Raw genomic sequence first — 24335 nt, forward strand, 5'->3', positions numbered from 1 at the left:
AAATGGTAAAAAAAACATTTGTTTTTTAATTTGCTCATTAACATGAATTTTTTAATCCAGTTTACTCACTTTATTTCAGGCCATTTACACACTAATGAAAAAGAGAGAAATAAGAATGATCAGTTTTTATGAAAAAGAAACAGGGTGAGAAATATTTTGTCCTTCTTCACATACTTTATGTATTTGAAGTTTATTGTCATTAATTTATTGTATTTTATTATTTTCGTTGTTTTGAACAACTTTAAAATATCATAAATATCATCAGAGACAGATACATGTCTAGGATCCAGTAGATTAATCAAAAAAGGCAATCCATGTTTGGAAAGGAGTAAGAGGAAGTTAAAAACTTTTGTAGTCCTAACTCCTTTCTCTTTGTTTATACTTTATTATTATATGATTACTTAATGGTGATAGTCTGTATATTGTCATCACATATCCATATGACATAATATAAAGCAAGCACATACAGCATAGACATTTAAATCGTACATATTTATAGATAAGTCTTGGTATCAGCCTATTCATTTGATTAGGTTTGGGTCCATATACGACTGGTGTCATTTCAATCCTGGCCGGTAGGTGGCAGTATTAGTTGCAGGGGCGCACAGGAAGCCATATTTTGATGATGAAGAAGAAGACGCTCATGTTGTCTTCAGGGACAGCGCCGACAGCTAATGTACGTTACTAACTTTTGTAAATACATTGTACTTGTCGTGGCAACTTTGTAGTACCAGTCTAACAATGAGGAAGAGGGGAACAATCTCTAAGAGTATTGCCATATTTTTAAGGTCTAGAGCAATTTCCCAAAATGAAAGTTAGCTTGTTAGGCTGTTTTCACTATTGAACTTGAACGCAACCTCCTTGATGAGGATGACTCTGACAGTTAGCGTGACATTGTTCTCACGACATGGAGCTCATCAGAGGATCTTTTGATTACATTTAGGTGGAAAACAATGTCGTAGTCCATCAGGTCAGGGTTAATTAATTCAAAGGTTATGCTGTCCATGATTAGGCTAGTCAAATATAAAGGAAACTAGCATGAATAAGCTACACGTGTATGCTCAAATATTCCTTCCAACGCGACACGGTGTTTAAATTAAAACAGCGGTTTTATTTCTGAAGACTGTCTGTTGTTACGTTTTGAATCTGACAACTGGAGGTCGAATTTAACTCCACATTTGCCGGTTTTCTCTTCAAGTTAGCTGGTTAGCTTCCACGGTTAGCATTTTTGGCCAACCGGTGTCGCCGTAGGACAGTCCCTCAGCAAGTGACGTCAGAAGGGGGGGACCACCAGTCACCGGTGTAGTTCTGTGTCCGACTTTTCTCGCTGTCATTTGTCCGCCGCCGGGACTTTATGTTTAACCGCCTCCCCGCTGCCCTCGCACTGCTTCCCCGCCACCTGCTCTCAACCTCACCGAGGACTTTGACCGGAGCCTGCCGCCTCCTCCGCAGGATGGAGTCGGCCGTGGTGAGGTGCCTTCCCGGGGAGCCCAAACTCACCATCTCCTTCTGCCTGGAAGGCAGCCACAAGCACATGCTGCGGGACCAGGACGAGGCTCTGGGTAAGGTCCTGGCCCGGATCTCCAACGGCATCACAAAGGACCAAAGGAAGGCGAAGAAGTCGAAGAAGAACAAGGGACAGCAGCCGTGTGAGACCCCGGAGTCCGCCGTGGTGAGGCTGTACTACGGAGGGGACGAGGTGGCCGACACGGTGCTGAACTCGGAGGCGTGGCAGGACGGAGCCGTGCTGCAGGTGGGGGACGTGAAGTACTCGGTTCAGAGGAACGCTCCAACCTTCACCACCGCCGAGCTGCCGGCGTCTCTACTGGCCGGGTTCCCCGTCTGTCCCAGTCTGGAGGTGGAGTTTGGGAACCTGCAAGACTGCGAGTTCACCTGGTATAAAGAAAATACCATAAACACAAGGTGATTACACAAAAGTGTTACTGACACATCATGCATTACTGGCACACGTTGTCCAGTATAATGTAGATGTTCTTGAATAGATAGAATATATACATACATGCACATGTTTCTTAATTAATGCTGCAAATATGGTTATCAAAAATATATTTATATAATGGAGGGAAGTTATTTTAAAGCTTTATAATAGACCTTATTGTCTAAAACAACAGCAGTGCAGTGAACAAGTCATCTTCTCTGGTTATTCAGTAATTACCACCAGCATCTTTTTCTGCCTTATGTTCTGTAAAAAAGGGTTTGTTTGTTTTTTACTAGAGCCTGACTGATAAATCAGCTGGCCGATATTATCACATATATACTGGTACCAGGATATAAGTTGTCGATATCGGCAGGTATGAAAACTTCTTGGTTTTATAGAACATGTGCAGAAAACAATGCTTTAGGTGATTTATGAATATCACATTTTAAGTCAAGTTTACTGTGTCAGTTCACCGGTGTCACTTAGAAACTAAAATGTGTTGACAAGCTAAAATATTATGTCTCCACGACAACTGTATATTGGTGAGGCTCAAACTTTTACCCTGTAAAATGAGTTTTTGAGTGCATATTATGGTCACAATGCTTTGAAATTCTTTGTGTTTTTGTTATTTAAAAAATCAACCAGGCCACCAAGGGCATCTGTACTGTAATGTCAAAGTCGGTTTGGTAAAGAGACAAATCATTGTTACACAGTAAAAATGATAATAAGTGTCACCAGAGCCGAGAACTGAGCTGCATAAAGATAAACAAGACAAAACAAATGTGGAGATAACTTTCTTTAAGACATCAGCGGGTGAATACCTTGTTTGGAAATATCTTCTACATTTAGAAGGCAGGACTGTTGAACTACAGAGACTGTCATGGTTGTTGTAAATAAGACTGAACAATCTGAGATTTAATATGATTCAATGAAAGAAGTTCTGGGACACCCAAACACCTTTATCCTTATTTTCTCTACTTGTTCTTGTCCTAGCCCTGAAGTTGCTGGACAAGTACCAGCTCAGGACAGCAGCTGGACAGAGGTAAGCAGTGAGAGAGTCCACGTCCCCTCCAATCAGGACATTGGCTGCAGGCTCAAACTGCGCTGCACACCTAAAGATGGAGGACGCAGTGGGCAGGTGAAGGAACTGGTCTCTGTGGGAGCCGTAGAGGCCGGACCAGGCGTGTGCACGTTCGACAACCGACACGCGTACACTGTCAAAGAGGCGGAGTGGCCGGTTGTGAGGGTGGTGTCGTACAACATCCTGGCCGATGTGTACGCCCAAACAGAACTGTCCAAGACTGTGCTTTACCCGTACTGCGCCCCCTACGCCCTGCAGCTGGACTACAGGCAGAACCTGATCAAGAAGGAGCTGGCCGGATACAACGCTGACATCATCTGTCTGCAGGAGGTCGACAAAGGTAACACGTCTCCTTGTTGCTTTGAATCATAAAAACAACTAAACCAAGTCGTGAGTGCTGAGTGTCTCTATCATCCTGTGCATGTGTCTGGCCTCTGACACTCTTCATCTCCTCTGGACTCTTCAGGGGTGTTCACAGACAGTCTGACTCCAGCTCTGGATGCCTTCGGTCTGGACGGCGTTTTCAGGATCAAAGATAAGCAGCATGAAGGACTGGCCACTTTCTACCGCAGGTGAGATCTGCCATCAGCCGGAATCAGAGGAAAATGTTTGTCTTTGTTTGTTCACTCTGATGCAGTTCTCTTCCTGTCACACAGGATTTGATCGAGTCGTCTCTGTTGAAGCAGAAGAGTGAATAGTTATTTGTTGAACCTCCAATAAACGATTCTGAAGAAGTATTTTAAGTTAAAAGCCAGAGCAAGCTGCTTTATGTTACTGGTCCATATGAAAGTAGCATAAAACATAATTAGTTTATCTGATTATCAACTTTTAGTCATTTAAAATTGACGTCTTTATTCCTTATTAGGTCAAAGTTTAAGCTGCTGAGCCAACATGACATCGTGCTGAATGAGGCGCTGACCTCTGACCCCGTCCATTCTACGCTGCTGGAGAAGGTTTCTGCTAACAGCGCTCTGAAGGACAAGATCCTACAGAGGTCCACCACCCTGCAGGTACTTCAGTACACCTGCTCCACACCTGCTCCTCACCTGCTGTGTTTACTTTGTTTTTGTGAATCAATCAGAAGAGGATTCAGACTTATAGGACTTTTATCTTGTAGTTTTCACCTCTAAAAGGAAATAGTGTTGAGCATTTTTGCTACTTTCTTATATTTAATTGATTCATCTGAAAAAGAATAAATAGAAAACAGAATACTTAAAAAAATAACGTTTACAGTCACCTTGTTGTAGATAATCAGCTTTTTTCAGGTTTTGAACTCTGTTGTGACATTTGTCTCGACTCATCTCTCTGCAGGTCAGTTTCCTCGAGGACCTGAATAAACCAGGCAGGAAGGTGTGTGTGGGCAACACTCACCTGTACTGGCACCCAAAAGGTAAGAACTAATTTCTTTAGGTGAGCACCTGAGTCAATGATATAAGACAGCAGAGTGATGACCCTGTAACCCACAGGCCTTTACACACAAGTCTGTTTTTTTAATTGGTCATTCCAATTTAAAAAAGGTTATGCAAAAAAATCCTTGCACAATGATTCTAATGTGTTTTTATTGTTTTATTCGTATCAAACATTTTGAAGAGGACATTGTTTCTATTAATCTACGTAAGAACGCATGAAACTGAAAACTGAATTCATCTCTTTTGAAGGAGGGAACGTTCGTTTGGTCCAGATGGGCGTGGCTCTGCAACATCTGAGTCACGTGATCAGCGAGGTCGCTCCTGGAGCCCCGCTGGTCTTTTGTGGTGATTTCAACTCCAGCCCTAACTCAGGTAACTCCACACCTGAAGGACCGACCACAGCAGCACCGGTCTCTGCCAGTATTCACTTTGTCTTCGTAAGACTGATGTTAAAAATACACTTCCTTTTTTGATACCAGTGTGTTTTTCTCCTCGTCATGTCTGCAGGTGTGTTCCAGCTGGTCACTGAGGCTCTGGTTCCTCAGCAGCATGAAGACTGGAGCAGCTCGGGGCCGGAGGAGTCCTGCAGTATGGAGCTGCCCTCAGCCTTCCCTCCGCTGCTGAGCGCCTGCAGCGAGCCGGCCTACACAAACTACGTGGGAGGATTTCACGGCTGCCTGGACTACATCTTCATACAGCCGGACAGCATGCAGGTAATGACACTGATACTGGTACAACTGTAACCATGACTAATGCAACCACTGCTATTGCTTTTCCAACTTCTACTGATATTAATTACCTAAACATGAAGCTAACGTGCTGCTGTGTGTGTCTCTGCAGGTGGAGCAGATGATTCCTCTGCCCAGCCACCAGGAGGTCACCACCTACGAGGCTCTGCCCAGCGTGGCTCATCCCTCTGACCACATCGCCCTCATCTGTGACCTGCGCTGGAAACCCTGACCTCTGACCTCAAACCACTGAAAAATGCACAGGAGAACTTGAATTCCTTTTAAACTGAGATAAATCTGAGCATGGAAACATGTTGCGGCAGACAACAGAAACATGGACGAGCAGAGAAATCATCAAACACAGAACTGTCTTAACTCACAATATGACTGAAATGCTGTGGTTAAGTTCATATTGTGTTATTAACAGTACGATAATTCATGATTATTTTAAATCACTGATATTCAGTGTTGGGTGTTGTTGCCGGGGAAAATGAATGAGTTGCACAGTTTATGTTTCTTAAAAGTAATAAACTGCTCTGGTTGTAGAAAACTCACTTGCATTACTGTATCATACTGAGTTAATAATTAATATAATTCTGAGCTCATTATAAAGAAATTTAAAGTGACTTGCTGTTTTTTTTCCTCACCCTCAAAAACTGCTGTTTAAACCAATTTCAGACTACATGGATATTAATTAAGATATCTGAATGAACATATTTATTATCATATATTATTTTGGTCAGATAAGTTGTTCAGTGGTCCTTTTGAGTTTTTTAATAAAGTTTGAATAGACGTATAAATCAGTTATTGGCTATTTCTTCTGTATCTTGTTATTAATTCTAAATCTTCCAGCAACACTTAAAGATGTTAAAACAGATGGAGAACCGGAAGTAGGTGAACAAACTGACGGTATAGTATTTACTGTCATGTGATATATGTGTGTTCATTTATCATAATATGTAAATATAGCTCACGGTATGCGGCGCATCCACCCTCCATCGCCACGCTGTTTTTCTCTTATTGGTCAGAAGTGGAAAGGAGGCGGGTCCGGAGTGTTTGGGACATACCATTGTGTCGTACGTGAGGGGTGCTGGGAAAAGTTGGAATAAAGGTTACGGATTATGCGGAAAAGCTGTGACGATTTGACCAAAATATAGTCAAGAGACTTATATAAAAATAGAGAATAAAACACCTCTGGTGTTATCTTTATAAAATTTCGGGAGATTTGTGTTTCAGTTCTGGCTCCAGCGGATTGTAACATCCCCGAGTCAGTGACAGCTGAGAGAGAAAGACCTTCAAGTGTGCGGAAGTTAGCCAGGCAGACCGGAAACTGGCTAATTTTGCCTATAAAATAAAAGTAAGAACGTCTTTTTTGCTGAAGGTTGTTCCTAGAGCCCATTCAAGGATGTAATTACTCTATATTTAAGACACAGTAAGTAAGATAGAATACAAACGGTTGTAATCACCTTTAGAGATCTCAATTGAGGCTTGGGTTTATGAGTTGTTGCTATTTTATCAGAATCATCGCAGGTTTCCCCAAGTTGTTCTTCTATCTATTTTTGTCAATTTATCATATTTGTCAAACAAAGAGCTGCTATCAGTGTTTCGTTGTTTTCTTCTTAAAACAATGACAATAAGGAATCTATTCTATTCTAAAAAATAAAAAATAAAAATCATGTTTTTCTATAAAGCATAATGTAGTGTAGAAGAGGTTTAGATTCATGCAGTCATTTATTTCTCATTGGGAGATTGTTAATGTCTGTGATTTTGATTAGTTATTGCTGTTTTCTCTTGCATGCATGAATTTTTCTTTTCTGGTGGTAAATTGGTATCAAATCCCATATTTGTTGACACACACAAAGATTTTGACAGAAAACAATTATAAACTGATAAAAGATTTATGTTGCCTCACACTTTTACAGGCGTTCTGGGTTAAAAGCTCCATCATCCATACAGCCATCATGCTTAATATACATGTCTGTGAAAAGACAATATCCAAAAGCGATATTATTGGCTGATTATACGAATGCTTTTATTTTGAAACCAAGTACCGGATGCGTCGTTTGTCCCGTTGTCTCACTTGACGCTTAGCGGCTAAGCAGGAAAACAAACAATGAACGAGGATTTGAACGATCTTACGTGTCATTCCCAGAGTTTCACTGATTCAGAGACCTCCTGGAGACTTTTGGTGAACAAATTCCTGTAAGTCTGCTTCCATTTGATCAATTTCCTCACAGACAAAAGTCAGGAGAGGGATGTCATGTTAGTAAGCAGCTTTTAATTGACTGCCGCATCGTTAAATTAATAAGAGCAGTAAGTTAGCTAGCTTAGCTAACGTGAGTTAGCTACAATCACTGTAAGTTCATTTGTGTCACAGTTCAGAACATGAGCACAGTCTGTACTTTAATCTAGGCTCATAACTTACAATGTAGACTTAATCATGTTTATATGTAAATTATTGCAGTTTTACGGTAGATAAAGTACTGTATCACTGTGTGGCTAACATGGCTAAATTAGCTGCTGGTGATGTGCCCAAAATAGTGCCTGCTTTAGTCTGGGGTTCTCCCTCTCTGTGCTCTCGTTTTATCGCCTGTGAATGTGGTTGTTTTGTTGACACCACACAGAAACTAAATTAAGACATGTACGCCATCACGAGGGGACAACCAGAGTGAATGAAGGACACGGTTTCGGTGTCCGGATTAAAATTCTGGTGTGAGAAATCAGATCATTATTTTGCCAAAGGTATACAGAAGCTTATATCATCTAAGTCGTTCAAACAATGCCGTGTGTTTGAAACTATATTAAGATTCAGTATAGGCTCTTTTGACTGAAATTGCGTATTGGAGTGCAGGTTTAACAGGTTTTACAGTGTGGGAATCCTGTTTGACTGCAGTGGATGCTAGTTGACAGATTAGCAGGTGAACAACTTCCTGTAGGTCTTCTCAGGAGCGCCTCTGTCAGGCCAAAATACGAACTTGGCACACAATATAGTGATGGAGTGACTTCAGAAATTAAAGGAAAAACCTAAATAAGTAAATGAGGGATGAAATATAACAGTCGTGCCCCCTGAAGAAGGATTTGGGTGACCAAATGTCCTGTGACCTTTTGGGATTCCGAGTCATAAAAAGTCACATGGATTAGATCATCTATTACAAAACACAGTCACTGTTAATCTCCTTTCTCCTCCAGGCTTCTTGCCGTCTTGTCATTGATGAGCTGTGGTCGCCTTGGTAACGGTTGCTAACAGCTGGAAGCATGAAGGCCTTGATCCTGGTTGGAGGGTACGGGACCCGGCTGCGACCGCTCACCCTGAGCGTCCCCAAACCGCTGGTGGACTTCTGCAACAAACCCATCCTGCTGCACCAGGTGGAGGCACTGGTAAAGGTACGTTGGAGGTGGGGTTTAGGTGGGGTTTAGGTGGGGTTAGAGAGCCAGCTGCTGTCCCGTCGTCACAGTGAGAAGTTATAATATCCAACACATCTGTACAACTTACATTCTCTGTCTGTGCGCAGGCCGGGGTGGACCATGTGGTTCTGGCCGTGAGCTACATGTCAGAGCTGCTGGAGAGAGAGATGAGAGTCCAGGAGGAGAGGGTATGCAAACAAACCATTACGCTGACGCACTGTTACTGCTGTGAAACACAGCAGCACTCACACAACACACGATAAATGGGTTTAATCGAGTACACGACCAGATCAGCGGTTCTGTCCAATTCACACAAATCCCCTCAAACCCCCAGTGGTGTTGAGTCATGCAGGTAGTATTTGTCCGTTGAGTGGAAGGGCGGCAACTAACAATGATTGTCATAATCGTTTAATTTTCACACTTAATATTTTCGTCTATAAATTATCAAAATTTGGAAAAAAGTCTCGTCACAGTTCCACAGAGCCTAAAGTAACATTTTCAGATTGTTTCTTTTTTCCCATAAACAGTCCAAAACCGTAATACTGTTTATTTACGGTCGTGTAATCATACTCGGAGTATCCCTGGATTGTTTTAGCTTGTTAAAATGGTTAATCTGACCCCCCGGACCGTGTGTTTTATAAACATTTTTATTTGCTCTGATGAACTTTGAGTAATACAGAACTGATTATTGTGCTCAGTCTGCAGTATCCTGAATGTTTCACCGTTTCCTCCTCAGCTTGGGATTCGTATCTCTCTGTCTCACGAGAAGGAGCCTCTGGGGACGGGTGAGTTTCTCTTCACTACAGGCAAATCCAGACAGACAAGAAGCTACCTCAGTACTACAATGATGTGCTTTTTAAACCTATCCAGTGACTGAAATAGTTAGAGCCTGGAATAACTGCGAGACCACCAAATGTACTATAGTCTTCTAACACAGTATAATTATTTATGAAACTAAACAATTTTGTTGGATATTCAAAGATATCGATAGAAAAAAGAACTAGATTTTACTGATTTGAGCTCATCCAGTGCATCATATACCTGACAAATAATCAAACTGATGTATAAACTCTGTATTTCCAACGTTGTCATTAACCAGCCCTGTTTACTGAGTTGATGTCCAACTGTAGTATTTGTATTTTTGACTGACATTGATAAAATTGATAAATATGAGGAATGAACACGCGCTTGTTTGTGTGCAGCGGGCCCCTTGGCTTTGGCTCGAGAGCTGCTGAACATCGACAACGAGCCGTTCTTCGTCCTCAACTCGGACGTCATCTGTGATTTCCCCTTCAAAGACATGCTGCAGTTCCACCGCAACCACGGCAAGGAGGGAACCATCGTGGTGAGAGACACAGACAGTACAATGTGTTTTTAAGTCAGATTCTGGCCATTTCCAGCTGTGAAAGACAACTGTGAGAGAGAATAGGTGAAATCTTTGCCAGAGTTTTGGCGTAAGAGTGACTGTTGAAGGCCGCTGTGTGTTTGTCAAGGTAACGCGTGTGGAGGAGCCGTCTAAATACGGTGTGGTGGTGTTTGAGTCAGACAGCGGCATTATACATCGGTTCGTTGAGAAACCTCAAGTCTTCGTCTCCAACAAGATCAACGCCGGCATGTACATCTTCAATCCCAGCATGCTCAGCAGGATCCAGGTGAGTCTTAGACACACACGCACACACACACACACACACACACACACACACACACACACACACACACACACACACACAGCCTCATAAGTTGTGCAATAAAGTAAATGTGCAGTCGGAGTTTAAAAATGCCACCATAAAACTGCACTCTTTAATGAACTCTTTGGTGTTCACTGATAAGTATTATGCCATATTTACATTCATATCTACTGTAAATATTCATGTATAGTGCTGCCATTTAATTGTATGTTTGTGACTCTTATGTGTTTGTGTTTGTGCAGCTGAGACCAACATCCATAGAGAAAGAGATATTTCCTGTCATGGCACAAGAGGGACATCTGTACGCGATGGAGCTACAGGGTAACTAATTACTACAACTTGGCTGCATTCAGAATCAGAATCATAATCTGAAACAGATTTATTACCGAGGGTTAAATGACTATTATATATATATATATATTATAAAATAAACGATATAAACAGAGACATAAATCATATCATATCATCTGCCTTCAGACAGTGTTTTAGCTTATTTAAAGCACTTTAGAGTGACTTTACTTTATTTGCTAAACTGTTCAGAAAAAACTGTGTGCACATTACTACAGTTAGTACGGTATGTCAAAGCAGGAAGTGCGTCTGTAAACTGTGATGGATGTTTATAACACTGTTTGGGTCATCATTTTTACTGACCCAAACAGAATGAGTTTTGTCTAACGTGGAGGTTTGTTTACAACATTGTCTGACCGCTCATGTTTCTTGACCTGTTGGACTTTACTAAATGGGAACTAACCACCAGCGGCCAGCTTACTGAGTCTCCACTTGTTAACCAAATAACGATTTTACACATAAGTGTATGTACAGGTGAAACTAACAGGATAAAACATGTTTTAATCAGAGAGTTTTGGAGGTGCTAATACTGACAGGGGGATTTTTCACCTTTTGACCATCAGGCTAACTCTTTAATGCTTAGCTTTATTAGCAGGCTGCTGGTAATTACCTCATATTTAGCACAACGATATGAAAGTCGTATCAATATTCTAATCAAACTTTGGCAAGAAAGCAAATTAGTATGTTTCCCAAAATGTCAAACTCATCCTTGAATGATGAACTGTGTCCCCTGTGATACATTGTATTTATGTATTTACACAATGGTAACATGATAAAGAAGTATATCATACGGAGCTGACCTGTGTGCTTATTCTGGTCTCACAGCTTACAGCTCTACCAGACGTAAGTGTTTGGGCTTTCCTGCACATCAGGACTCATGTCGTTTTGGAGAGGAGTTGTTTGTAGAGAAGCACCGATACCAACAAAACATGGCCGACATCCACAAATGAGCTTGATTCTGTGTTGTTCAGATAAAATAAGGAGACGATCGCAACCAACCTTGAGACTAATCAAACTGGAATCGGTGCATCTCTCAATCCTCATCCCTCTCTGGGAGCGATCAGCTTTGTGTGAAGCAGCTGAAACATGTAGCTGAGCAGTTTTAACCCCCCTCCTCATGCTGTAGGCCCTGCAGGCTGACTGGTCCTAGTCTCTGGTCCGGTCCTAGTGGCTTTGTTTCCCTGAGTAACTCTGGCGAAACACTGAGCAGCTCCCAGCTCAGGGAACAATTAAAAAATATCTGCAGTAAAATGATCAGCAGTCACTGACCTGTCTTGTGACTTAATGCTTCAGTTTCTCACCTGTTGTAGATCAAAAGGAAACGCTTAGTTTTGTGTCCTTGTTTCCATGGTAACTAATTGCTTTCCCTGTCTGTATCTCTGTATACTGTTTGTCTGCTTGTCTGTTTGTCTGTCCGTCTGTCTATCTGTGTGCAGGTTTCTGGATGGACATCGGTCAGCCTAAAGACTTCCTGACAGGGATGTGCATGTACCTTCAGTCGCTACGACAACACGCTCCCGAGAGGCTACACACGGGGCCCGGTTTCCTCGGCAACGTTCTGGTGGTGAGTTCAGCTCATTGCCGCTACATTTTGGATACCGAACTCGCGCTCGATAATAATCCCCCGTTCTTGCTTTCCTCTGCAGGACCCGACGGCACAGATTGGGGAGAACTGCACCATCGGCCCCAATGTCACCATCGGGGCTGGCGTGGTTGTGGAGGACGGCGTGAGGATAAAACGCTGCACGGTGCTGAAGGGAGCGCGGGTCCGATCGCACTCCTGGCTGGAGAGCTGCATCGTGGGGTGGAGCTCCTCCGTTGGCCAGTGGGTGAGTAAAGAACAGAGGACACCAACCGTGTCCAACAAAGATCAGTGTCTGAGTAACTGAATCTGACAGTGTGAACGAAACTGAAGACATTAAGACTGACAGTGAAAGCAGAGATGTTTGGGTTAATCAAAGCCGGCAACTGCTCCTCTGAAAGGTGAAGAAAGTCTTTGTAAATGCAGCTGTTTTAAGATGTAAACCTGGTGAAAAAAATGTTGGGTCTATATTTTGATTCCAACTAAAGTTTTGAGCCCTGTGTGAATCTACTGGTCCCCTCCCACTTTTTATAAAAGGAACAGTTTTGTGTTATGATTGCTGTCAGGTGTGTTGACGGTTTGCCTTTCTTTACTTGCGTCATCAGGTTCGTATGGAGAACGTGACGGTGTTGGGTGAGGATGTGATTGTGAACGACGAGCTTTACCTGAACGGTGCCAACGTGCTGCCTCACAAATCCATCAACGAATCGGTCCCAGAGCCACGAATCATCATGTAACATCGTGTGGAGCAAAAAAAAAAAAAACAACCTTTTATATGAACTCAACTGAAAACCCAAACTGTGCCAGAGAGAGAGAGAGAGAGAGCGGTGAAAGAGAAGAGAAAAAAAGAACAAAATAATGTTTTTTCACTTATTTTAATTCGTTTGAACTCGTTTTTAGCCCTGCTTGGCTGCACCGTCCATCAATCAGAAATGATGAGCATATGATTTGTAAAAAAAAGCAGCCCAGCCCACCAGACAGGTTTATAACACTAGTTTCCTGAATATGGTGGATGATAAATGTCTCTGCTTTAATGGAGAGAAGGTGAAGGGCAGGGTTGATATACCTGGGCTGGTTGTCTGTCAGAAGGTGGAGGGTCTAATGTGAAGTGTATATAAGGGGAGAGCGGGTTAGAGAGCGTTGCGAACACTGCTGTTTAGATTCACTATGCATTTCCATTTCCTGGACAGCTGCAGAGTGTCAGTGAACAGGTACTGAAGGATCATACTACATCTGCTGTAGCAGAGACTGGAATCAGGACGGACGGCACTGAGAAAAATGTCCTGACTTATTAACCAAAATGCAGCATTGGTTACAGTCAAAGCTGCATTAATAGAATACTTGTTGTCCTCTTTGGGGGGCAGCGGAACACAACGCTGTAAACACCTAACACCTTATAAAGTTGTTATGGCGAATGTTTTAGCAAAGAGCTGCTTATTCACACATCCAGCTGACACACAGGAACATTATCATGCAACTCATGTCTGTGTCCACCTGATGAATGTAATTTGATCCATTTTTATAAAAAGGAATGATAAGTTCAGGTTAAATCAGCTGCAGAGTGGATGTCTCTATGCCTCGGTAAACTTTACATGTTTTATGCTCTTTCTTTTTATCATAAAAACTGCGCTTCAATGGCAAACTGGTTACTGCTGAGCGAAATGTAGCAGGCTTTTTATAACGAGAGATTTGCGTCAGGCTACATCTGGAATATTCTACTCGAAGTACCATAACCTCGTCTATAAATCTTCGTTTTTGGTGACCTCCAGTGGTTTAACCTCTCACCGTTCTGCAGTGATGTACAGCTTGTCACAAAATAAGGTGAATTTATTTTTCTGACTCATACAAAAATACTTGACTAGTGTGGCTAAAAGTGGCCATTTTATGACATTTACGCACTCTGACAAGTGTCAGACCCAGTTTGAGCGGTACTTTCTCATCTCAACTATACATGATTTACCTACTGCTAGCATATTAACATGCAGCTATTAGGTGTTTACATGCTAATGTTATCATGTGACATTTAGTATATTAGCATGTCATCTAAACATTCATCTCAAAGAAGTATACTGTCGTAAACTGAGCTGTTGGACAAGTGGAAAATTAGACTTGTTAGTGTCCAAATGTCCAAAGAATCAAAACTCACAAGGACCAACAAGGTCACTGAGTTTCATCCTGCAGGGACTGTTGACATCTGAACCAAATGTCATGGTAATTCTTAGATAGCTGATAAGAGATTCTTTAGACTGACTGACAAAAAATGCTGAATTTAACATCAGATATTTTGAATTAGGCGCATTTGTGAACTTAAAGGGAAAAGTCTGCCGAACATTGATTTCACTCCTCGCACTCAAAAGACAGCCGCGAAGTATCCACGCCTCTTGATTTGAGTCTTCCTTACACTAAAAGGGTCATCTAAACATTAAATAAGGGCAAGGTTTAATCAATTGACACCTGCTACTATGAAATACGTCGATAAACGTATACAGTTGATGGGCTCTGAAGCTTTCTATGTTTTTGTCACCTCAGATGCACAGATGTGTTGATGTGTCTTTCTCTGTGTGACTTGTTACTGACCATGAACACATGCAGCAGGTTACTGTCTGTCTGTCTGTCCTGATAATCGACTAAACTGATCTCTGGACAGAATGCAGCGGTTCCATGTTGTTATGCAGTTAGCGAATACCAGTATTTGAACATGTTAACCTGGACTGTGTCTGAATGAATGAAGTCAAATCTTGTAATGAAGTCTTTTTTAAGAGAATAATATAATCTACTGACCATATTCTCGTCTCGTCTCTTTGGTGTATGTTGAAAAGTCCCTCCAGTAACTTTACAGGTCACGCATAATGGTAAGTGCTGTGAAAACGGTTGTATGATGTCATCCGTAGCTCGGGAGAAGAAAATAACCCTGCTGATGTAACAGTGATGTCATCAGGGTAATCTTAGTTTGTGTTTGCAGACACCAAACTACAACAGAAAATATGTGGCAAACGGGAGGGATGGAGTTCAAAAGATGTTCATGTTTACCTGCACAGTGGGTCTATTGGTCCAAGGTGCATTATGGGAGATGTAGGATCAAGTGTTTTCAGAGTTTCAACAACATTAGGATCGAAAATTAAGGTTTTTTTGGCCTTCTCTCCTCCTGTATGAAACGTTTCATATTGAACATGAATTATGGACACTTTTTATTGCAGTATGAAAAGATGAGATAGGTATGACAACATTTCCACAAAATATGTCATATCTAGTTCAAGCTGTTGTCAGTTATTTGAGGGGTGGTAATTAAACAAGAGGCCACTGTTTGAGCTTGTGTTTCAACATTTGTTTAAGTGAAACCATCACATATGTTTAAGAGTTGTAGTTTTTAATGAGTCATGACGATCGTTTGTAGCCGTTTGGTGACAGAATCAGGTAAGCAAACTTAAAACTGCATCTTAACTCGAACCAAGTGTTTTTATGTGCCTAGAGTTGAATCTCACCAGACCATCAGACCAAATGTTGTCACAACACATTACTATAAAATATGTTATGTCATGTTCACAGTTAAAATGAACTGACTTTAACGAGGTAAGAGGAGAAAGTGTCCGAGCGCTAGCTTAGCAACGGTTGCTAGCTTAGCGGGAGACCGTTGTTCGAACAACCGTTTTAACGTCAGCATATGTTTTTAAAAAAGAGTTTCAGGACATTTTTCAGCCATGTTAGCTGCAAAAAAACAGCATATTCTTGAGGAGACAGGATCATTTTTAGCCGTGTTTGTGGCCTCGGAAGCAGGTAAGCTAATACTTAACCAAGTGGTTTTTAAACATAGTTTTAAGACCTCACCTGACCACTAAACAAACTACAAAATAAATCGTATCAAGTTCTGTTTTTAGTAATTTCAGTGAGGATTACTAGTTGAGCGGTTCTTATCATTTGTTAGGTTTATGAGAGTCCCAAGACATTTTATTGAGATTGAGGAGTCACGTGCTGATTTGGGTTGATTTGGGTGGGGTCTGAGCCGGTCGGCCATGATGGTAGGAGACGCTATCGGTTGTCAGGGGCAACGCCTGCAGAACTTCACAGAGGCGCGACTAAACAGTCCAGAGCTCTTTAATTTCTGCGCATTTATTATTTCGGCGGGACAGAGACGGATCTACGAATACGAGAAAGAAAAGGAAGAAAGTAAAGCAATGCAAAAAGATAAGGCGAAAGAAAAGGGACCTTACAGGAACAAGCTCACACCAAGCGCATAACAGCGGTATTTGGAGAAGCTCTCGGACATCCAAAATAGACCTGGATCATTTACCTCCATGCACATACATGGACATCGTCAGTTACCTTGTTTTTGGTGTAAGTTACTACACAATGCAGGAGTTTAAAAGCCACAAGTCTTTGGAAAGTTACGAGACTTTCTGCTGTGGCTGGGTGCAGGACTTGGCCATCTACAAGCCTCCAGGTGGTGAAAACAGCGTTGTACTGACAAAAAGACATGTTTAGAGAACGTACCCGAGTGTAAATGCAGAGGCAATACTGAAGCAGTTTTTAACGCAGCAGTGACTACCAGGCATGGTAAAACAGTGCGGAATTGTAAAAACCTCCTCTACTACAGAGTTAAGAACACACGTAAACAATCGTGTTTTGCCGGTGGCATCCTGCCATCATGGCGGAGAGGCGGAAGATCCCGCGAGATCGAGGGAGGGGCTTTGTACCATGACGACAACTCCTCACTCTCAATAGCCATGTTAGCTGCAACAAAACCAAGAAATTTTTAACAAGATAGGACAGTTTTTTTTTTAAACAACAGACTCAGGCAAGCTAACTAAAAACGTTATCATTACCTAAACCAAGAGGTGTTTGTGCCTAAATCTCAACATATTCCAACAAAACATCACCTTCAAAAAATAATATATGAGCTGACTTCAAGCCGATAATAGAGACCGCTGTTTGAGACTGCTGACAATAAAATCTGATATTTTTGAGGAAATAAGACCATATTTAGCCATTTTTGTTTTGGGCGACAGAATCAGGGAAGCTAAAAATGTATCTTAACTTCAAGTGGTTTTTGTGCCTAAACCTCACCAGACCATAACAACAGTGTTGTCACAGCATTAAATGTAAAAGTGATCATAAAGTAAAGTAGCGTTTTAACAAAGGTAGTGTATAGTAGTAGGTAACATATCATGGGTTTGCAGAACTGTAATATTTATTCTGGGGATTGGGTTGCTGAACAAAAAAAGTGAAAGTCGTGGTTAAGATAATTCTACCACATGATCTTTATTACATGGTTTAATGTTATTTACAATGATTTTATTTGTTAACTCTATAATGTCCTGCTATGTAGTCCTATATAGGCTGCTAGGTATGCATCTTGATCCTTAATTACGTGAATTACGTGAATTATTGTGATTTTATCAGTGTTATGTGTTATCAGAGAGGCTCAAGTTTCATAATGACTCGAAGAACTTGTATTATCACTGATATGCCAAATGATGACATTTCTGAGTCGGCTTACCTCACCTGAAAATAATAACACATAGCATGTCTAGCTAAGACTAGAAAGTAGATCAGAAGCCTGTCGGCACTGCCTGCTCTTCTGTTTTTACGGAGAGAGAGTCACTGGTAATATCTTGATTGGCAGTTTATCCAGGGTAACAATGTATGGAAACAGCCTGTCAGTGAAAGTGTGTTTGAAGGTGTGTATGTGTGTGTTGGTATCAAGATCACAGAATGACAGTTTTCCTTTGTCAAAGTCCAGGTGAACTCTGATCTTCTGGAGATTCTTCACTGCAAGGATGTTATCTGGGAGTGGCGGGGAAGCGGCTTTGTATGTTCCATCAAGGAAACATATTCCCCAGTATCCAGTCAGTATTTCTTCCTTTCTATGGACAGAGTCACTTAGGACACCTAGGCCCCAAAATGCATCATGTCTAACTTCAACATCCCAGTCATGAGTCCCTGAGTTAAAGGCCTCAGAGCCGAGGACACAGCGTTGCATTTCTATCCTCTCTGGGTTGTCAGGAAGATTCAGTTTCTTTTCATATCTAACACTGGTCAGATCTTCAGACACAATGAGTTCTGAGTTGGCTGTGTTTGGATCCAGAATCACAGGAGTGTAGGAGACCATCTCCTTCATCTTGTTCCAGATGTTGAAGGTCAGGTTGCCCAGGTGTTTGGCCACGTCTATCAGAGCTCCTGAGTCCAGCTGTGGATCATCCAGCAGGGGGCGCTGCTGGACTCTTTTCACTGCAGCCTTGTAGTTCTGCAGGAATGAGACGTCTTCAGCTCTCAGTTCCTCCTCTGTGGTTTTGATTGTGTCTGACAGAGTTGCTATCTCTGATATTAGAGCCTCAGTTTGCTCCTTCATCACCTGAATCTTCTGCTCCTCTTCCTCCCTCAGAGCAGTGATCCTGGCCTCCTCTTCCTCTTGTAGAAACTGATGAAGCTTCTTAAACTGCTCTTTAATCTTCTTCTCTGTACATTTAGTCTGGACTTTAATGTGTTCTGCTGTTTGATTGAAGTTTCCTTTAATTTCTTTGAAGACCTTCAGTTTGTCCTGTAAGGGATTCAGGGTTTTCTGGAGCTTCTGTTTGTGATCCTGTGCAGCTTCATCGATGGGACTGAATCTGTGGTTGTTGTGTGTTTTTGAGTCTCTGCAGACGACACACACTGGCTGCTGATGATCCAGACAGAAGAGTTTGAGTTTTTCACCGTGCAGACTGCAGACAGCCTCAGACTCTGCTGAAGCTCTCTGGTCTCTCTCCTGTAGAAAGGCCTCACACAGGTTCTTTATCACCAGACTAACAGGTGGTTGAGTTTTTGAAGATCTTCTCTTACAAACTGGACACTCACGTGTTGGTTTGTCTCTCCACCAACTATTCAGGCAGTCCTTACAGAAGCTGTGGCTGCATGAGAGGACAACAGGATCCCTAAAGATGTCCTGACAGACCGGACAGCAGAGATCCTCCTCTGATTTGGAAGCCATGTCTTCTCTGAGTGAAGCTGAAAACAAAGCAGACAACACGTTAAAACAGGACGTCAGCTGTGTGTCCCCTCCCTGCTGCAGAGAGTCGCCTTAGTTACTTTCACTTTGTGTGTTTATCCAGGCTGAAGCATTTCACTTCTTCATTGCGTAATTACTTAAATACTCCTACCTCCTAACTCTTGTCTTTCGATGTGTCTCCTCTCAGTCAGAAGTGAACAGAGTATAAAACTATTTCCTGTTTGACTCAGAGCAACTTTCTTCTTCTTTCATGGTGTTTGGGATCAGTGTGCATTTCATTGCTGCCACCTTCTGGATCCTAACATGTTCACACTGAAAAGTAAATCCTGCTCAAGGTTTTTGGGTCAAGGTCCAGGGTTCCTTATTTGTCACATACACAGAGATTCCAGTACAAGAAACAGTGTAATTTTATCCTGATAATCGACTAAACTGATCTCTGAACAGAAAGAAGCGGTTCCATGTTATTATGCAGTTAGTGATAACCAGTATTTGAACATGTTAACTTGGACTGTGTCTGAATGAATGAAGTCAAATCTTGTAATGAAGTCTTTTTTAAGAGAATAATATAATCTACTGACCATATTGTCGTCTCGTCTCTTTGGTGTATGTTGAAAAGTCCCTCCAGTAACTTTCCACATGGAGATCAGGTCACACATCATGGTAAGTGCTGTGAAAACGGTTGTGTGATGTCATCTGTAGCTCAGGAGGAGAAGATAACCCTGATGATGTAACAGTGATGTCATCAAGGTCATGTCATAATCTTAGTTTGTGTTTGGAGATAGAAAACATTTGTTGAAAACGTGACAAACTGGAGGGGTGGAGTTTGAAAGATGTTCATGTTTACCTGCAGAGTGGGTCTAATGAAAGCGCTTCCAAAGGTGCATTATGGGAGATGTAGGATCAAGTGTTTTCAGAGTTTCACCAACATTAGGATCGAAAATGAAGTTTTTTTGTCTGTCTCTCTCAAGTACAATTTTTCAGAGGTGCAATACTAATTTAAGAGAATAGTAAAAGCAATCACAATGTACAGTTGGTCTGAAGTAGAATTTTAAATGTAGTGTGTGTATTTATTTTTTTACAGTTGTAAGTAATGTGTGTAGTCCATTCGACTTTGTCTTCTACTCTTGGTATTGTTAAGTTAATTCTTGCTGTATAAAACCTTTCAGGTTGAAGATGAATTACACACTCTTTATCGCAGTATGACAAGATGAGTGAGGTAAAACTGTGAAACATGAACAAACAGTATTTAATAAGGATGTGGAGATATAAAGCTTACAAACAATCTGGAAACCATGAGAGACATTTTGCATTTTTCTCACAATATTAGTGAGTAATATAGAGTTAAGTGCTTTGTTATATGGTATTATTCTCAAATGCTGCACATTTTAATCTTAATATTAAAAATTATGTTTATAATATAATAAGTCTACTGTTGAAAAATTTAAATTCTTTCTTGTTTGACTTTATTCTCAAAGAATATGATCTCTTTTTTAAAAAGAAATCTATCTTAGATTTTACTATCCCAACATAGTACTATAAATTGTGTTTGAAGTCAACAGACAATCTGAAACCATTTCAATTTTGTTCTTTATTGGTTTTAGAATCATGAATAAAAGTAATTAATCAGATCACAAACAGTAATATACCATTTACAAAAATCTTTCCCAAAACTTCCCATACATACATAGTGACTTACAGTAAGTTCAAATAAAGCCTGAGTCCAAAGTTATTCACAATTAAAGAAAGTAATTTAATTTTTAACATAATAACTGATAGAACAGGATTAAAAATATTGTCCTGAAAAAAGAATATATCAGGATTTTAATACAATGAATCCCCAATAAAGACAATAAAACTAGAGCTTTACTAATATATCATCATGGCTATATTATGTTACAGATAATATGAGGATATATTGATATTGATGTGTGTGTTGGCCAATAAAAACAGCCCAGTCGCCAGAAAAATATGTTGGCATTGTAGTTTTAGGCAAACCACGTTTCATTTAATGTAAAGTTATACATAACATTTTTACATTTCATATGTATTTCATAACACCATTTCCACAAAATATGTCATATCTAGTTCAAATTAGCTTTTGTTTTAGAGTTAGTTTAGGGAGGAGTGGTAGTTTAGTAAGAGGCCACTGTTTGAGAATGTGTTTCAACATTTATTTACGTGAAACCATCACATATTTTTAAGAGCTGTATTTTCCTGACGAGTCACGAACATTGGTAGCCATTTGTTTGGTGACAGAATCAGGTAAGCAAACTTAAATTCTGATCTTAACTCGAACCAATTGTTTTTTTTGTGCCTAGCGTTAAATCTCTCCAGACCATTAGACCAAATGTTGTCACAACACATTACTATAAAATGTATGTCATGTTCGGACTTAAAATGGGATGACTTTAAGGAGGTAAGAGGAGAAAGTGTCCCAGCGCTAGCTTAGCAACGGTTGCTAGCTTAGCGGGAGACCGTTGTTCGAACAACCGTTTTAACGTCAGCATATGTTTTTAAAAGAGTCTCACGACAAATTTTTATTTTGTCAGAGTGTTGTTTACTGTTATGGACGTCATTTTTTATCTGTGAATATATTATTTGATTTTTAAAATTCGAACATCATTATCAACATCAAATATTGTAGACACACAGAGAGGCTCAAGTTTCATAATGACTTCAAGAACTTGTATTATAACTGATGCCAAATGATGACATTTCTGAGTTGGCTTACCTCACCTGAAAATAATAACATATAGCATGTCTAGCTGAAACTAGAAAGTAGACCAGAAGCCTGTCGGCACTGTCTGCTTTTCCATTTGAACAGAGAGAGTCACTGGTAACATCTTCATTGGCAGTTTATCCAGGGGAGCAATGTATGGAAACAGGCTGTCAGTGAAAGTGTGTTTGAAGGTGTGTATGTGTGTGTTAGTATCGAGATCATAGAACGACAGTTTTCCTTTGTCAAAGTCCAGGTGAACTCTGATCCTCTGGAGATTCTTTACTGTGAGAACTTTATCAGGGAGTGGTGGAGAGATGGCTTTGTATATTCCATTCTGGTTCACAATTTCCCAGAATCCAGTCTGTATTCGTCCCTTTCTCTGGACAGACTCCCTTAAGACACCTAGGCCCCAAAATGCATCATCTCTAACCTCAACATCCCAGTCATGAGTCCCTGAGTTAAAGGCCTCAGAGCCGAGGACAATGGGGTGCATTTGAATCCTCTCTGGGTTTTTAGGAAGATTCAGTTTCTGTCCACGTGTCACACTGGTCAGATCTTCAGACAGGATGAGTTCTGGGTTGGCTGTGTTTGGATCCAGAATCACAGGAGTGTAGGAGACCATCTCCTTCATCTTGCTCCAGATGTTGAAGGTCAGGTTGCCCAGGTGTTTGGCCACGTCTATCAGAGCTCCTGAGTCCAGCTGTGGATCATCCAGCAGGGGGAGCTGCTGGACTCTTTTCACTGCAGCCTTGTAGTTCTGCAGGAATGAGACGTCTTTAGCTCTCAGTTCCTCCTCTGTGGTTTTGATTGTGTCTGACAGAGCTGCTATCTCTCTGCTCAGAGCCTCAATCTTCTTCTTCATCATCTGACTCTTCTGCTTCTCCTCCTCCCACAGAGCAGTGATCTTGGCCTCCTCTTCCTCTTGTAGAAACTGATGAAGCTTCTTAAACTGCTCTTTAATCTGATTCTCTGTGTGTCGGGCCTGGACCTTAATGTGTTCTGCTGTTTGATCAAAGTTTCCTTTTACTTTTTCAAAGCTCTTCAGTTTGTCCTGTAAGGGCTTCAGCGATTTCTGAAGCTCCTCTTTGTGATCCTGTGCAGCTTCATCGATGGGACTGAATCTGTGGTTCTTGTGTGTTTTTGAATCTCTGCAGACGAGACACACTGGCTCCTGATGGTCCAGACAGAAGAGTTTGAGTCTGTCACCATGCAGACTGCAGACAGCCTCAGACTCTGCTGATGCTCTCTGGTCTCTCTCGTGTAAGAAGGTCTCACACAGGTTCTTTAATGCCAGGTTACAAGGTGGATCACTCACTGAAGATATCTCCTTACAATCCGGACACTCGTGTGTTTGTTTGTCTCTCCACGATGACAGCAGACAGTCTTTACAGAAGCTGTGGCTGCATGACAAAACAACAGGATCTTTAAAGATGCCATAGCAGACCGGACAAGAAAGATCCTTTTCTGACCGAGAAGACATTTGAAGCTGAAAACGATGAAGGCAGACAGGGACGATGGCAAGTCAAGTTGAACGTTTTTACTTTCCCGTTTGTGTCGTAGCTCCTCTGAAACTTCTGTTTATGATGTGAAATCAGCAGCACAGTGAAGTACAGTATTCCAATAATCCCAGTATTTCTTCCTTTGGGCAGCCTCGTTGTAGAGTTTGGTCTGGTTTGTGAAGGTCTGTGGAATGAGGAACCCACATAGCGCCCACACACGCCTTATGTGCAGGGGCAAGTCCAGACGTTGCCCTGCTGGCATTTGCCAACCCTGAAACCTGATTGCATTACTCTGAAGTGAGAGGCAGGGTGTTAGATTAAAAAGTAGTTAAATTGGATAGCGTGATTTTCTTTTGTAAGAAAGCCTTATACTTTCAGGGTCTGATGAAATACGCTATTGAGTTGCATCTTAGGAAATGTAGTATCAAGCGTTTTCAGAGATTCAACAACATTTGGGACTAAAATTCAAAATGCTGCTTTGATTACACCAGTTTTCTTTTGTCCATCATTATCAAGTACCTCAACTTTTTTAGAGGCACACTACTACTGTAAATCACTGGAGTATTAAAAGATAAACCACGATGCACAGTTGGTTTTAAAGTAGAAAATTGTCCCATTGAAAGTCATTTGTGTCATCATACTCTCTTCATCCCGTTTCAGTTTTTGTCCTTTCTCTTCTGTGATGTTTCATTCTGTCAAGGCTGAAATGAACAACTGCAATATGAAACCCTGAACATGAAGTGTGGCCACTTGTTTTTACAAGAAGTCCACATCATCAGAAAAACATGTTTGAGATAAAACTCAACATGAAGAAACATGATTGATTTTGAGATAACTTAAGATGTAGACAGAACAAGCTTGAAAACATTCTCCACAATCACGGCTGCTCTCGGCTTCTCTCCACACATTTTTCTCTCAATATTATGAGTTAATAGCTTTGTAATATGTTTTCACT

General features: G+C 41.2%; 5 protein-coding genes across 5 annotated transcripts in view; 3 read left to right on the forward strand and 2 right to left on the reverse strand.

The window, feature by feature from the left end:
* Window positions 1-634: 634 nt before the first annotated feature.
* Window positions 635-5960, forward strand: pde12 (phosphodiesterase 12). The gene is made up of 8 exons (XM_030421589.1): window positions 635-1923; window positions 2933-3360; window positions 3487-3592; window positions 3886-4030; window positions 4332-4410; window positions 4679-4801; window positions 4937-5142; window positions 5270-5960. Exons 1-8 carry the CDS (start codon window positions 1355-1357, stop codon window positions 5387-5389), a joined length of 1776 nt encoding a protein of 591 aa, XP_030277449.1. The 5' UTR covers window positions 635-1354; the 3' UTR covers window positions 5390-5960.
* Window positions 5961-7239: 1279 nt separating this feature from the next.
* On the forward strand, window positions 7240-14965 carry gmppb (GDP-mannose pyrophosphorylase B). The gene is made up of 10 exons (XM_030421258.1): window positions 7240-7359; window positions 8347-8541; window positions 8670-8750; window positions 9299-9347; window positions 9765-9907; window positions 10056-10214; window positions 10493-10571; window positions 12035-12162; window positions 12245-12427; window positions 12786-14965. The coding sequence occupies exons 2-10, from the start codon at window positions 8413-8415 to the stop codon at window positions 12915-12917; spliced, it is 1083 nt and encodes a 360-aa protein (XP_030277118.1). The 5' UTR covers window positions 7240-7359; window positions 8347-8412; the 3' UTR covers window positions 12918-14965.
* Window positions 14966-15797: 832 nt separating this feature from the next.
* lmcd1 (LIM and cysteine-rich domains 1) overlaps window positions 15798-24335 on the forward strand; it is a 68431-nt gene continuing 59893 nt past the window's right edge. Inside the window, exon 1 of the mRNA XM_030421256.1 lies at window positions 15798-15954. The gene's annotated coding sequence lies outside the window, so the exon portion shown is untranslated. The remainder of the gene's footprint in view (window positions 15955-24335) is intronic.
* Window positions 17412-19406, reverse strand: LOC115583968 (zinc-binding protein A33-like). Its single transcript, XM_030421251.1, has 2 exons — window positions 19314-19406; window positions 17412-19161 (listed from the first exon to the last, which is right to left on the reverse strand). The coding sequence occupies exon 2, from the start codon at window positions 19142-19144 to the stop codon at window positions 17762-17764; it is 1383 nt and encodes a 460-aa protein (XP_030277111.1). The 5' UTR covers window positions 19145-19161; window positions 19314-19406; the 3' UTR covers window positions 17412-17761.
* On the reverse strand, window positions 19759-23519 carry LOC115583963 (nuclear factor 7, ovary-like). Its single transcript, XM_030421246.1, has 2 exons — window positions 21899-23519; window positions 19759-19881 (listed from the first exon to the last, which is right to left on the reverse strand). Exon 1 carries the CDS (start codon window positions 23359-23361, stop codon window positions 21934-21936), a length of 1428 nt encoding a protein of 475 aa, XP_030277106.1. The 5' UTR covers window positions 23362-23519; the 3' UTR covers window positions 19759-19881; window positions 21899-21933.

This window comes from Sparus aurata, chromosome 6 (assembly GCF_900880675.1).
Source record: "Sparus aurata chromosome 6, fSpaAur1.1, whole genome shotgun sequence".
Taxonomy (NCBI): Eukaryota; Metazoa; Chordata; class Actinopteri; order Spariformes; family Sparidae; genus Sparus; species Sparus aurata.

Coding starts and splice junctions, on each gene's coding strand:
- pde12 (XM_030421589.1), top strand. CDS start 1,355: ATGTTTAACCGCCTCCCCGCTGCCCTCGCACTGCTTCCCCGCCACCTG. Junction 3,361..3,486: donor TCTGCAGGAGGTCGACAAAG/GTAACACGTCTC, acceptor TGGACTCTTCAG/GGGTGTTCACAGACAGTCTG. Junction 4,802..4,936: donor CAACTCCAGCCCTAACTCAG/GTAACTCCACAC, acceptor TCATGTCTGCAG/GTGTGTTCCAGCTGGTCACT.
- gmppb (XM_030421258.1), top strand. CDS start 8,413: ATGAAGGCCTTGATCCTGGTTGGAGGGTACGGGACCCGGCTGCGACCG. Junction 8,751..9,298: donor TGAGAGTCCAGGAGGAGAGG/GTATGCAAACAA, acceptor TTTCCTCCTCAG/CTTGGGATTCGTATCTCTCT. Junction 12,428..12,785: donor GCTCCTCCGTTGGCCAGTGG/GTGAGTAAAGAA, acceptor TTGCGTCATCAG/GTTCGTATGGAGAACGTGAC.
- LOC115583968 (XM_030421251.1), bottom strand. CDS start 19,144: ATGGCTTCCAAATCAGAGGAGGATCTCTGCTGTCCGGTCTGTCAGGAC.
- LOC115583963 (XM_030421246.1), bottom strand. CDS start 23,361: ATGTCTTCTCGGTCAGAAAAGGATCTTTCTTGTCCGGTCTGCTATGGC.